This window comes from Suncus etruscus, chromosome 20 (genome assembly GCF_024139225.1).
Source record: "Suncus etruscus isolate mSunEtr1 chromosome 20, mSunEtr1.pri.cur, whole genome shotgun sequence".
Classification (NCBI taxonomy): Eukaryota; Metazoa; Chordata; class Mammalia; order Eulipotyphla; family Soricidae; genus Suncus; species Suncus etruscus.
Window position 1 is genome coordinate 33,008,536 of NC_064867.1, and position 14,538 is coordinate 33,023,073.

The 14,538-nt window shown below is 43.7% G+C and overlaps 1 protein-coding gene across 1 annotated transcript in view; it reads right to left on the reverse strand.

Moving 5' to 3' along the window:
* PPARG (peroxisome proliferator activated receptor gamma) overlaps positions 1–14,538 on the reverse strand; it is a 48,032-nt gene that overhangs the window by 15,591 nt on the left and 17,903 nt on the right. The window contains exons 4-5 of the mRNA XM_049766323.1: positions 10,076–10,275; positions 58–508 (exon numbers count right to left, since the gene is read on the reverse strand). Of these exons, the coding sequence (XP_049622280.1) occupies positions 58–508; positions 10,076–10,275 (651 nt within the window). The remainder of the gene's footprint in view (positions 1–57; positions 509–10,075; positions 10,276–14,538) is intronic.

The window sequence follows — 14,538 nt, forward strand, 5'->3', positions numbered from 1 at the left end:
GTCCCTCCCATCACCCCCTGTACCCCCTTTTATGAAAGATCAAAAACTGTCTCTTACCTCCACTGAGAATAATGACAGCTATAAATATGGCCAAGTCGCTGTCGTCTAATTCCAGTGCATTGAATTTCACAGCAAACTCAAACTTGGGCTCCATAAAGTCACCGAAGGGCTTCCTCAGGCTCTTTAGAAACTCCCTGGTCATGAAGCCTTGGCCCTCAGATATGAGAACCCCATCTTTATTCATCAGGGAGGCCAGCATGGTGTAAATGATCTCATGGACCCCGTATTTGAGGAGAGTCACTTGATCGTTCAAGTCGAGGCTCACGAATCCAGGGATGCTTTTGGCGTACTCGGTGATCTCTTGGACAGCCTCTACCGAGCGAAACTGGCAGCCTTGGAAAATGCGGATGGCTACCTCTTTGCTCTGCTCCTGCAGCGGGGTGATGTGCTTGAATTTGATTTTGTCCTCTCCCATCATTAAGGAGTTCATGTCATAGATGACAAAAGGCTGCAGGGGAGAGACAAAGAAGAGAGAGTGAAAAGCAGCTCAATGGAGATATCTCAGCCACTGTGAGCGCCATGCAAGCTTAGAATATGTCTATACCGAGATTTGCTTTGCTGACTAGAGCTTTTAAAGTCAAAACCAGGGAGCCGGAGTGATATCACAGTGGTAGGGCATTTGCCTTGCACTCGGCTGATCCCAGATGGACCTAGGTTTGATTCCCACCATCCCATATGGTCCCCCAAGCCAGGAGTGATTTCTGAGCACATAGCCAAGAATAACCCCTGAGTGTCATAGAGTGTGGCCCTAAAACAAACAAACAAACAAACAAAAATAAAGTCAAAACCAGGAATGAGAAAAGGCTTCTCACAAGGGATCAATCACCAAATCAATAATCGGAAATGATCACTCTGAACAAGAACTGGATGCTGAAAGGAGATAAAGTGATATGCATGATACCCATTCAGTAAGAATTTTAAACCATAATGACAAAAGAAAAATAAAGAGAGTGGAGAGAGACAGTGAAGAAAAAAGTTATAGAGGCAGGCTGGGGGTGGTTAGGTGGGAAGAAGACAGGAAGAAAATTGGGGACATTGGTGGTGGGAAATAGACATTGGTAAAGGGTTAGGAGTTGAAATATTGAATGATCAAAACTCAAATATGAATAATTTTGTATTTATTTCATGATGATTAAATAAAAAAGAAAAGAAAACACTTTTCTCCCCTGATTATTCTTCCTCATAGTCTTCAAGGACCAAACATCTTTCACCAAATTTGGTCATCTCTCCATTCTACTTATACTGCAAGACTTGGCCTCTGACAAACTAATAGTTCCAATTTTTATTGATTGGAGCATATTGAGGCTTTTCACAAAGGACGCAAACCCCCTTGTTTGCCTTGGCTTTCAATGAGAGATGTTTTTAACCTTTCAATAAAATGCAATTTCAGCAACCCTGCTTGGAGAGACCCACTCGAACACATCTTGCAATTTTAGATCAGATCTTACTCCGGTCTTGAATGAAAAGCAGAGTGCATGGACAATATATTGTATTATTAAAAAAAGTTAGTCTGAAAGCAGATTAGGAGTAGGGAGCCAAGAAAATGTCTATTTCTTATTTTAATGTTCTGGAAGCCATCCGTTGCAGAAAGAGCAGATGGCTAGGCCTGTGTTGTGTGTGCTGCCAAGAGTAAATAAAAAGAGTTTTGAGCCTGTCTTTCAAAATATCTGTCCCTGGGGGCCAAATAATCAATAGAAGACATGCACCCTTTTCTAAGGTTTGTGATCCATTATGCAGATGCTTTCTATACCACATTGGTTTGTATGGAACTAGGGAGATGGGGGGCATTGGTGATTGAATCTTGCAATATTGCACTGGTGAAGGGGGGGTTCTATTTATGACTGAAACCCAACTACAAACATGTTTGTAATCATGGTGCTTAAATAAATATATTAAATAAAAATAAAAAGAACTAACAAAGGTTTGGGGCAAATGAAATTGCCCCAATCTTGCAATATTGAACTGGTGAAGGGGGGTGGTGGTGGCATTCTATTTATGACTGAAACTCAACTAAAAACATGTTTGTAATCATGATGCTTAAATAAAGATATTAAATAAAAATAAAAAGAACTAACGAAAGGTTTGAGGCAATTGAAATTGCCCCAATCTTGCAATATTGCACTGGTGAAGGGGGTGGGGTCCTACTTATGATTGAAGCCCAACTACAAACATGTTTGTAGTCATGGTGCTTAAATAAAGATATGAAATAAAAATAAGGAGAACTAACAAAAGGTTTGGGGCAACTGAAATTGTCAAGGCTTCTCTGACAACGGACAGCATTTCACATATGAAGAATATTCTGAATTATATGAGGAGACCATTCTGCATGCCGTTCTGCATTCCTCATGCCAGAGTCCTCCTCAAGAATCTAAGGTTGAGGGAACTTTGGAATCCAGCTTGGGTTTTGTGGTTAATCATGTGACTTTAATTAATCAATGAATTAACTTTTGATTTGGAGGTCATACCCAGTGGTACTCAGGGCTTACTCTTGATTCTGCACTCAGGAATCACTCCTGGAGATGCTCAAGGGACCAGATGGGATATGGGAGATCTAAGCCAGGTCAGCTGTGGGCAATGCAAGCACCCTACTTATACACTGTTAATCTGGCCCCTCATTTTAATTTTTCTTAGTTGAGGGAACTCGATTGAAGAAGGAAGTTCCATCTCTTTTCTTGAGGACTGTTTAGTTCATTTCTCAGAATTGCATGGCAGTTAAGTGTGTTGTGTATGTGGCATTGTGCATGTGCCTATGTGTGATGTATGGATGTACAAAGCTGTGTATACATGTGTGGTATCGGCCACCGAAATCACTGTTCTGATTCAAGTTGATCAGAAGCAAAAAGTTCTTAGAGTTTTGGATACTGTTTTTTTTTTTTTCCTACTGTAAGATTGATGGTGTGAATGGAAGAGGAATAAAGGGAAGAAGAAGGAGTCAATCACCTCGGTTAGAATCTGTTGAGTTTCCCCACCATGAGAAGAGTTTGCATTCAGAAAACCCAGAGCAGGCTTTCCTGCCATTTAGGTGGGGGGAAATACTGACTGACTTTCTTTTCTGGAGAATCTGATGATAGGGACTGGAGAAGGAAATCCACCTGCATAGGCCTTAGCTTTTACCACATGTAGGACCACCACCCTCTCCCCTTTGGGCCTGACAAGAGTTCTTGCCCTGCAATTGGCTTGCTTGTTGGTCCAGAATGCATGCATAATATCCTTCCACCTCCACATAAGCAATTTATTTGGAACTGTGCCCTAATAAATTACCCTATGACTCTTCCCCCTTGACTTCCCCTGTCCCCTCATATAAAGCTCCAGGTTCCTGTTTTTGCAACTCTGTGAGAACTGAACAGAGGGCACCAAGTCCTGTTCATTTTCTCTCCCAATTTAACAACAATGTGACTTGAACCCCTTGGCAATCAAAGTTGGTCAGGATTTCCTGGCAGTAAACACTCAAGGACATCGAAAGGAGGCAGCAGCTCAACCATCATGCCAAACCATTCCAGTTTTTTTTTTGTTGTTGTTGTTAATCTCTTCAACCCTCTCTAAAAAAAAAAGTGGGAATGGGCAGAAAAATTCTGGAGATTGACATTCAAATGGCTCCTAGGTGGAGTTTTCTGGTTCTCCTACTCCACGCTGCTGTTTCCATTACATTTTTGTTGTGATATACCAAGTATCCAGATTGATCTATCAAGGGACAACTGACCAGCGAACACCATCCATTTACCCCTTGCACCTACTTATGGGGGTTACACTGCAAACATCTGTCTTGTGCCTTTCACAGTGGGACCTCCTAACCATCAAGTTCAGTGAAAAGACTGAGGCCTGCCTACAGGAATGAGAATATTCCTCTAAATAATGAAGGGATTGGTTTAATATTGATCCTCAAAAACTCTTACACCCAAATATTCTTCATGTGCTTCATATTTTTTTTTTAACAAAGTGAAGCCTTTCACATTGGATTAACTTCTATCTAGTGTGTGATCCAATGAATTGACATTGTAGGAGAACCTAGGACGTCTCCACATTTGGACTTAATAATCTTCCAGTTGTAATCAGAGACTACCAGTGTATTTTTATCTTCAATCATTCCAACGAGCAGCCAGATAAGCATCCCTCCTTAGGAGGAAGAAATGGATGTAGGTTTTGTGGGTCTTAAAATATACAGAACTACTGGGGGTATTCTTTATAAAAAAATAGTATGAGTCACAAAAGAAAAATTGTTTAGGATCTCATCAGAACATTGTAGGGGATTTTGCCAGGAAGAGACCTCGAGACAGTCTCTTTCTGGGGAGTCTGCCTCTAGATTCTACCAATTTTCACATCCTGACCATAAAAAGGCAAGAATGGCATGATGGAAACTGTACTCTGACACAATGTCTTTCCAGAAAAGTTAAAATGGTTTTTGTATAGAGAAACTGGTTTTCTGGGATATGCCAAACCAAATTGAGTGTGATAATATTTCGATTCTCAAAAATGGCACCACATGCCAATAGCAGGATGGATTTGGGTTACCGTTTTATGCAGAGAAATAAACTGAATTACGGATCTATTGTATGTCTCATGTATAACACAAAGGAAACTGGCTGCATGATGGAAACAAGGGAGCATAACAAAAGTTTCTGAATGGATAAAGATCATTTGTGTCTCTTAGGCCTCCCAAATCTCATAATTCTCAAGAGAGTTATGAAAGGGATTACACATGCACTAAATTTAAAGTTCCTTTGGTTAATACAATAGCATAAATAGATGAGAAAGAGAAATAGGTGAAAAAGACACCAAAAAAAAAGCAGATTATTCTGGTGATTTCTCTAATATGGGAAATAGAAATTAATGTAGGCAATTCCTCTACTTTCACAATCTCTTGGGAACCATGTAAGTTAAAACTCGCCCCAGAAATCTGTGCCTAGCTCCTGGGACACTTCTGCTAGAGAGATGAGAGCAAAGGCTCAGAGAAGAAAATGGAACTCTTAAGGCCTGTCTTTTTCTTTTAATTTCCTTCTCTCTTTTTATCCTTCTGCTTGACACATCTGAGCCTCCTCCATTGTTAACAAAGGGCCAATGTTTATCTGGGCACTGAGGTGGGAGAGTCTTTTGGACTTGTACCACCTCTTTTAGTTTCTTCTGTTCTGTTCTGTCCTCTTGGGGATAACTAGGAGATTTACAAAAGCAAAAGGTTCTTTAAAAAGAAATGAAGCTGCCTTCTCTATGTATGAAGAAAGGAAGCAAGAGATTTTCCAAATTCAAATAGCTGTTGGCACCAACTGTGAGCAGAAATATATCTTCCTTCCTTCCTTCCTTTCTTCCCTCCCTTCCTTCCTTCCTTCCCTCCCTTCCTTCCTTCCCTCCCTTCCTTCCTTCCCTCCCTTCCTTCCCTCCCTTCCTTCCTTCCCTCCCTTCCTTCCTTCCCTCCCTTCCTTCCTTCCCTTCCTTCCTTCCATCCTTCCTTCCTTCCCTCATTTCCTCCCTCCTTTCTTCCCTCCCTTCCTTCCTTCCCTCCCTCCCTTCCTTCCCTCCCTTCCTTCCTTCCATTCCTTCCTTCCTTCCCTCCTTCCCTCCTTCCTTCCTTCCTTCCCTCCTTCCTTCCGTCATTCCCTCACTCCCTCTCTCTTTTTACAGACAGACTCTTCTAGGAAGAAGGCAGCTTTGCAGAAAAACCCTTCTATCCTGATATCATAGGAGAACTATCATTTCCTGGCAGAACTAGTATTTCACATATCTATGAAATGCTGTGTGTGAAGGAGGTGAAGATGGAAAGTCTGCCATGTGTAATTCTGTTCTCCTGAGTGGTTGGAGATTTAAGGCAAATGAACGTGTAATAGGAAGACTTATTCACACATGAATGAACTAGCACACAATCACAACTCTTAAAAGACCAAGCCATTGCCAGTTAACATGTCAGGAGTTGGCCAACCAAGACTAATCATGGAACAAAACAGCCCGTGCCTGTCTTCGGAACGATGTCAAATATTATCTTTCCATTTATTGTCTGGAAGCATCAAGTCGGTTCAGATCTTAAATACAGGTTTCTTTATATTGCTGTTCCTGCGTCTTTTTCTCCAGGGGTATCTTGCTTTTAGGCAAGCACCTTCCAGCTTAGCTCTCCCACAAACAGACGGGGAAAAGGCCACTCTGTTTAGCACTAAAGTGGAGAAGTCAAAACACCTGGACCTTACCAACAGCCACTTTGACAACAGTTGAAGGACTACCTTCAGTTCTAGAATGTCAAAATCCCAAGGTTGTGTCCACTTGTTCTGGAAAGTTCCATTTCTAGATTCTCTCTGTGCCTTGCTATCTCCTATTACACAAACTCTTTTTTAGGACCATGCCACTTGGCTTTTATCATTTTCAAAATGGCAACTGCACAGAGACCCAGGCAAAGCACCTCAATCCTTGAAAGTCTGAAATTCTCTTTACCCAGAGTGTGGTCAGGACCCTCCAAGCTCTTCCATCTCTCAGATTCAGGGTGGCAAGCTGGGAGGCCAACAAGGGCTGGTCTAGGTATTGTTTTATGAACCTGAGCACTGAGTGTGGTGACCAAGAGCCACCCGCTGTTTACTTTCACCAACAATCCTGGGATCACATGGCGTGGGGCTGCCCAGTATACACACTGAGGCCACCAGGGACAGTCACTCAATATTATTGACTTCCAAAGTCCAATCGCTTCTCAAAATGCCACTGGAAATAGGCACCTGAGCTCTGACATCTGAGCTCCGAGCTCCCATGTGCCCAAACTTGGCAAAAGGCACTCTTTAAGGAAGGACCTGAGCAGGGAGAACAAGCCTTGAGGAGAGTGAGTTTCATTCAGATTGGAGGAGGCTAACAAGCCAATTGGCCTAAACTCTCCCACCCCCATTTCCCTACTACCCTGAGCTTGAGATTTTCCACCACATTTTTTTGGGGGGCCAGGCAGAGACCAGGGGGGGCATCACGTATCCCTGAGTCTGAGCTGAGAAGGAGAGAAAGAGTGGTAAGATCAGGGGCAACTGTTTTATTGGTACCTTACTTCTGGGTGGAAGGGGTCCAGGGGAAAATAGGGACCAGAGAGAGGAGAAGGAAGTGGAGAGGCCAAGAAACAGAGGCAGGAGCTGAGTCCGAGTACAGAGATCTTCAGAGAGAAATGGGTGCAGGAAGATCCAGGTAAAGACTTCAGTAAAGTTCATTTCTATCCCAGATATTCTGGGTAACCATCCATGCACCTCCACAGCACATGGCCTTACTCTACACAAATGACATCAGTCCAGCAGGGTGCATGATAGTGAACCCAGACTGCATTTCAGTCCCAGCCTTCGCTGCTCTTTTCATCACCCCACCCTCCCGAGATCACAAGCCTCAGCAGAACTTTCCCTATCGATGGCGAATCTCAACTTTCATAAGACCTGGCCAAGAGATAAGCGAACACCCCAGAGACAGATGCTATCAAATGAATAACATGGCCACGCTGATAAAGAATCAATCTCTCGTCTCATTGGAAATCACGATTTGGATTCCCCGCTTTCCTTCTCAGCAGCTTTCTTTCCACTTGTGCTTAATTCGATTTTGCAAGATAAGGTACAATGAGAAAGCCAAACAATTCTATTTCAGTTTTGTGTAATCAGGGAGTGGATGATTTCAATTTGGCCCAAATCTCTCTTCCCTTTCAAAAAGTTCCGGACAAGAGGCGATCTGTCTCTCTCCAGACCATGAATGATTTCCAGGTCGGGCTAGGAAAGGCCTCTGTTCAAAGTATGGACTTTGAAAAGACATAAGCCACAGTTTTTTTTTTTTAATTCAATTAAGCAAATACATCCCAAACAGTTATTATGGGAAAACCATACAGTTTGTAGTTACTATGCTGGGAGAAGGCAAACATTTGGCCGGAGAACCTGAGAAATCCTTCATTAAGGATTTACAGCCCTTTTCCTTAAAATAGCTTAAATGCCAATGCAGCCCGCAAAGAGCCTGCAATTATCCTATTTTTAATACCAAGGTTTAGAGCCAAAGAGTCAACCAGGGCATGAGGTTTGCAAGAGATTTATAGAGCAGTGGGGGGATTGGAAGTGGGTGCTCATTTTAATGCTGGATTTGAAGGTTCTCCTTAGTCAGTCAAGGGAGCATTTCCAGCGAGGGTTGCAGGGTTGGAGTGGCAGATAAAAGCAGGAAAGGAAGTCATTTATGGAAGCTGAACTGCCCAGAGCAAGACCACCGAGTTAAACTGCACTTTTCAGGTACAGTCTGAAGGTTCCCTCCTGGCCCATCTGCTTTCAGCAAATATCCACCAATAGCCAGAGTAGAGTCACCCTGTCACTCTCATATTTTTTTTCCTTTTAGCAGAGACTTCATCATCTTGGTTAAGTTCTGAAATTTCTCCTCTCTTACCAGAATACCCGCCCACCCCTGTGGGCCACAGATAGCTTAGGAGGCAGGGCCCAACAAGCTGAAAGGATAGAGTGCCGCAAAGAAAGAAAGGTCCCGACTAAAAATGTACTGGTGGGTGTGGTGATGAGGGCAGGAAATGTCCAATTTTTAAAAATGACTAGATACGGCTACAAATGAGCTGAAATATGATGCTTTGCTCACATGCCATCTCGCTTGAGTCTGGGCCGTTGGGCTGGAAAACAGTGCATACTACTAGCTGACCTTTGGCCTGACAATAGTGTCCTCATTCTTTTCTGTTAGGCCTCTCAAGAGTTGGTCAGGAGGTCCTGTGGCCTGATGCAATCAGTAAATAAAGTTTTAAAAAAACTGTAAACAACTGGATACAGGCAAAGACTATGCAAGGTATCAGCAGGGTAGGGCATAGAGGAGAACCATCTTCCCTAAAGGCATGTAGCTCTACAGAGAATGATACCTCTCAGAAATTGCTGTTCTGTCTCTTCAACAACTAGGGTTGCGCAGAGAGAAAAATGTACTTGGAGATAGAAATCAAGGCAGACTGCAGGGTAATGAGAGTTTACATGTGAAGACACCGGATGTAACTGTATATATGTTATGTCCCTATACAACACAGGCCGCTGTGTGGACAGGCTTCCTGGGGGCTCTGTGGCTTTCCCTGGGCCAGGATATGCCGAAGACACCTGCTCTAGGCCAGTCCTGCCTGGTGGACCTGGGGTACAGAGAGGAGGCCCAGACACCTTGTAAGCCTGTGGCAGCGGGGGAATTAGGATTCAGGGATCTGGGGTTTGCTTTCATGAAATCCCACACTGCTCTCAGATTCCCACCAGCTTGAACGCTGCTTCTGGGAACACTCCATTGAATAATATTTAGCCCACAGACTGGGATTTCTAAATGGCACCTTTGGAGAGACTTTGGGCCAGTCTCCTGCAGTCTCTGCTGCTCAGAGCTGCATAGTAGAGAGATAACACCTACAGCTAGAGAGCTTGGGAGAGAGCTCAAAGCAACTGGCATGCAGGCTTTGCACTTGGGAGACCCGGATTCAATCCTTGGTAACTTAAGGTCTCCTCAGCATTGTTCGAAGTGACCTCTGAGCACTACATTGAGTGGCCCCTGAACACCAAGGGCTGTGGCCCCCCAAAACAAAGAAATAAAAGACTAGAGTTGTCAGGGATCCAAGAGTGGAGTATTGCAGGGATAGGGTGTAGGGGGAGAGAGACAGTACAGAGTTTTGGCATGCATTTTTATGCCCTGTGTGGAATTTCTTAACTGTAACTTGGAGCATTCTCCTGAGCCAATCGAAGCTTCTAGAAGACTGGAGCTGTGGACACTAATGTAATATCTGGAAAAGAAGGGTCCTGAGATGGGCAGGTGTGATAGAGGTGAGAACTCCTATTTCAGGTGGGAAAGTCCTGCCTGTCCATTTAGGATCTTAGCAGGACCTTGGAGGTCACGTGAGCTGAAATTTACTGCTCTGCTCTCACAACTTCTCCTTTCCAGGGTTCCTGACTCAGCCTGGCCACGTGGCACAACCAGCAGCTGAGGATCACCCCCATCTGTGCAGGGCATGGGGGAATATGACCCCTCAGGAAAGCCAACCCATTGCACACCCCCATCCCACACGTGAAAAGAGCAGAAGAGAACTGACTGATTTGTCTGTTGTCTTTCCTGTCAAGATGGCTCTGGCCTTTGCTTTGGTCAGCGGGAAGGACTTTATGTATGAGTCATACAAGTGTTTGGCGAGGGCACGAAGATCAGCTGATTCTGGGTTCAGTTGGTCGATATCGCTGGAGATCTCTGCCAACAGCTTCTCCTTCTCTGCCTGTGGCATTCGCCCAAACCTGATGGCTGCAGAGGAAGAGAAATGAAAGGACGTGACACATTAGTGACTAGCTCCGGCTCTGAAGGCACTTTCCTCCTCACCTCCTAGAAGCCACTTTTCTCTCTCCCCAACCCCTCTCCGGTTCTGCTTTCCACCCACCTATATCTGTACTCAGGCGGTTCTTTCCCTGGCACAGTGCCTGAGCTCTGCAAACATGCAATTGCACGTGCCTTTCATTAAAAAATAAAAAAGAATACGTGATTCCCCCTAGGGAGAAGGAATCCAAGTAAGCCCAGAAAGGAAAGTCTATTTATGGATGAATAAATGGAGAGCCAGCTCAAGGCCTCTTGCAAGAGCCTCACGCCAATGCCCCTTCTTTGAGAGAGTGCTACTGTTCCTGCCTTCTAAGCTGCAGATTCTAACGGAGAATAATTTCACATGATATTTCATGGGTCTACTGAACCCACCAGAGAACAAGATCCCGAAGGCCAGGGACAATATTTGGGGCATCACGGGACATGAAGGCAGGCACTCAATGAATTAAGTTTGAAACAGTATGAATTAAAGAAAGGAGTAACACAAAATGAGGTCCATGGCCACACTTAATTTTCCAGATGAAATTCAAGACACTTTTGTATGTCATGACGATGCATAATTATTTCTCCAGACCCTCCAGGGTCACACTTAATAACATTCATCCAAAGCTCATCCCTTTCCCACTTGGCTTCCCACTTGGGGTGAGGAAATGTGGAAGGAGGTGAAAACCCAAGAGAGAAAGGCCTGGTATAACATCGTGAGGGATTTCTCCTCAACTGAGGAAAATCATCTCTACGTCAACTGAGCTATGATTTCTTCCCTATCCTTCTGTGACATTTTATCTGAACTCATGCTGCTTTGGGGTGTGTGTGTGTGTGTGTGTGTGTGTGTGTGTGTGTGTGTGTGTGTGTGTGTGTGTGTGTCTCATTTTGGAGTCTCTGTTTTTACCCAGGCTAAGGACCTTGGTTATGAGTAACTGTTTTTTTCGAGTCCAGCACAGAATGGCTGGCAAACGTGGCTGTTGAATCTAGGGATTTATCAGAGGAGGTGCCTTGTTTTGTTTCTAACGTGGTTTGTTTATATTTGTTTGTTTGTTTTTGTGTTACACCCGGTGATGCTCAGGCTTATTCCTGGCTCTGCACTCAAGAATCACTCCTGGCAGTGCTCTGGGACCAGATGGGTTGCTAAGGATTGAACTCAGGTCAGCCATGTGCAAGGCAAGTGTCATACCTGCTATGACTTCAGCTCCATGAAGGGCTGTATTTTGACTACAAGCTATAAAGGCACTTAGAAAGCTGGCTGCCTGGGAACTCAGTGACTCAAACTTAGACTTTGCAAGAAGAGATTGCTTTGTATATCGAGACTCAAATTTATCAAAGTATTTCAGTTGTTCCTAGATAAACTTTCTGACCAAGGAACAGTCTACTGTGGTTCTTTTTCATTATTTTTCATTTAATGCCTTTGTCCATGATCCTTTCAAATACAGTTCTTTAAACAAATGTTTTTTTTGGGGGGGAGGGATAAGATGGTGGAATCTATGTGATCAAGCGCTCTCCATATCCATCAGCCCCATGACTGTCGCTTGGATGTGGAACCCCCAGATAGGCAGGACCCCAGTGTCTGTGCTGTGCCTGGGCAGGCATGTCTGAAGAGCAGCTTTTCTCAACTGTGTTCCTCAGGGATGCCAATACCTGGGAGCTGGGAGCCAAGATATGTTTGGGCAATCCAGTAACAAGATCTCAATTCTCAAAAGAGTCCATACAGTGGAAAGTTTAGGAAAGGGAGCATGGCAGAATATGCCCAGCAAGACATAGGGGATCATAAAAGTAGAAGGGATTTGGGAGCAAACCTTGACAAAAAAGCTCTTACATAACAGAGCAATGCTTGCTGGCGAACACTGCCAAGCCCCACTCTACTATTCTGAATTACTTTAACCCAGCACATGATCAAGTCTCCTCACCCACTAATGGTGAATGCCCCACATATGCCAGACATTGTTCTAGGCTCTGATTATATTTCACCAGCAATAAACTATAAACACACACAGTTTACACACTAAGAAAACCTCCACCCTAAGGTAACCAGAAAGTTAAACAAATGGCCCCAGATAGCATTTATTACTTTTCTTAGTCCTGATTTTCCATAACTTAACAAAAGCAGCCAAAATAACTTAAAAAAAAAAACCCAAAAAACTAAGGAGTTGCAGATTTTCTAAAGTGAATCCCTTTAGCTTGAATGAAATGTGAGCATTTCTATATTGAGTTCTCTCCATATTTTATGGACAACTTTTCTATATATCATTAATATTCAGGTGAAAAACCACATGATCAATCATCAATGTGATTTTAACATTATTATACACAAATAAATGAAAATTAAAGAAAACAACTTACTCTATTTGGTGGTAGTGGATTGGTATGAGACATAGAAAACTCTGATGTGGGAGAAGAAATACAATTTTTCTTAAATGCATGGTGCAGGCACCCCAGAGGTACCCAGGGGGACTGAGACCCACCTAGGGGCTTCAGTTGAGCAGGACTTTGGGCAGTGTGAGAGTCCAGGACATTGCTGTCTGTGGTGCTGGGGTTCCCTAGGCTCAGAGACCCCCTAGGTCAATTTTCCTGTGCTCAGGACACTGTGTGATCTAGGGATTGAACTTTCAATTGCATGCAAGCAAATCCTTTGCACCTATACCACCTACTAGTTTTGTTGTTGTTATTGTTGATTTGTTTTTGGGCTACATATGGTAGTGATTAGGGGTTACTTCTGTTTCTGCACTCAGAAAACACTCCTGGCAGGCTCAGGGAACCATATAAAATGCCAGGATCAAACCTGGGTTGGCCCTGTGCAAGGCAAACACCTGACCCACTGTGCTATCATTCTGGCCCTTTGCCAGATATTTTTTAAGGCTGATTTAAGACTCTTTTACATTGCTGTCTGTGAGTTCCACATGGTAATAATCACTCAGGGACAGACCTGGGAAGTGGAAGGACTGGACAGTATGATGAACACAGGTCAGACTTCGTGGATTAGGGGTCCAAAGTGATCACAGTCTAGGTGGGCATTTAGGTCTCACTAAACTTATATTTTACTCACTGTGTGCCCCAGCCTATCCCCCACCCCAACCTGACCTCCATCTCTGTCTCTTTAGGGAATGATTTTTTTTTTATTTTTTGGTTAAATAATTCTTGAACCCTTGTTTATGCACTTTGTGTGGAGAACCAAAGGACAAGAAAAAGGCAGAATTCCTTCTTGGGATCACTGCTCTCTCTATGACTGAAATTGGAGCTGAGAAGGACAAGAAAGTTCTAGATGGGGGTGCAGAAATATGGAGGCTGTGTGACCTCATGCAAGCCAGCTTTTAGAAATCTTCTAAAGTGCTCAAAAGGCAGAGAAAAAAATATCCTGTATATTCATATGAGGTATCTTTCTGGAAGCCTATGAATGGAATCTACCGCATTGAAAATAGTGACTTTTTTATTTTTTTATCTAGTCTCAGTTCCATGAAAAACCCGCTAAGAGGTTAAGCTTCTGACTTCAGAATGGGGGATGGGAAAAGAAGGCCTCTAAAAGTCTGAGCTTTCTTAGAGCTCTGAGTTTAGATAGAAAGTTTGACAAAGTGTGGGAAGGAGAGATGGTACTGGGGGTAAGGCATTTGCCCTCAATTCCTAGCATTTTATGGTCCCCCAAATTCCACCAGCAGAGATTCCTGAGTGTTGAGCCAGGAGTAAGCCCTGCGCATCACTGCATATGGCCCCAAACCAAACCAAACCAAACCAAACCAAACCAAACCAAACTAATCAAGCAAACAAATTAGACAAAGCTCTGCAAAACACAGAACATGCTCTGTGCTCTCTCTTCCTTGGAATCTATGAGGCTGACAATCTCTCTCTTTTCTCTTGCTCTATCTTTCTCTTCTACAGATCTAGCCCCTTTTATATAGATCAACGTCCAGAGCATGCAAACATGGTGTCACCTGAGAAAACTCAGATATCCTGGTTGAAAAATAAAATCAAGACCCTGTATGGGAATAAGCATTGTGCACTTAGAAGAGACTTGGTGGGGGCCGGAGTGGTGGCGCAGTGGTAGGGCATTTGCCTTGCATGCAACTGACCTAGAACGGACCGTGGTCTGATTCCCCCCCACCCTGGGCATCCCATATGGTCCCCTCCCTGGTCATGCTACAGTGGAGAAGCTGCCATTCACTGTAGGCATGTGACAAACCTCGCCTGGGATTGGTAATGTGTGCTAGG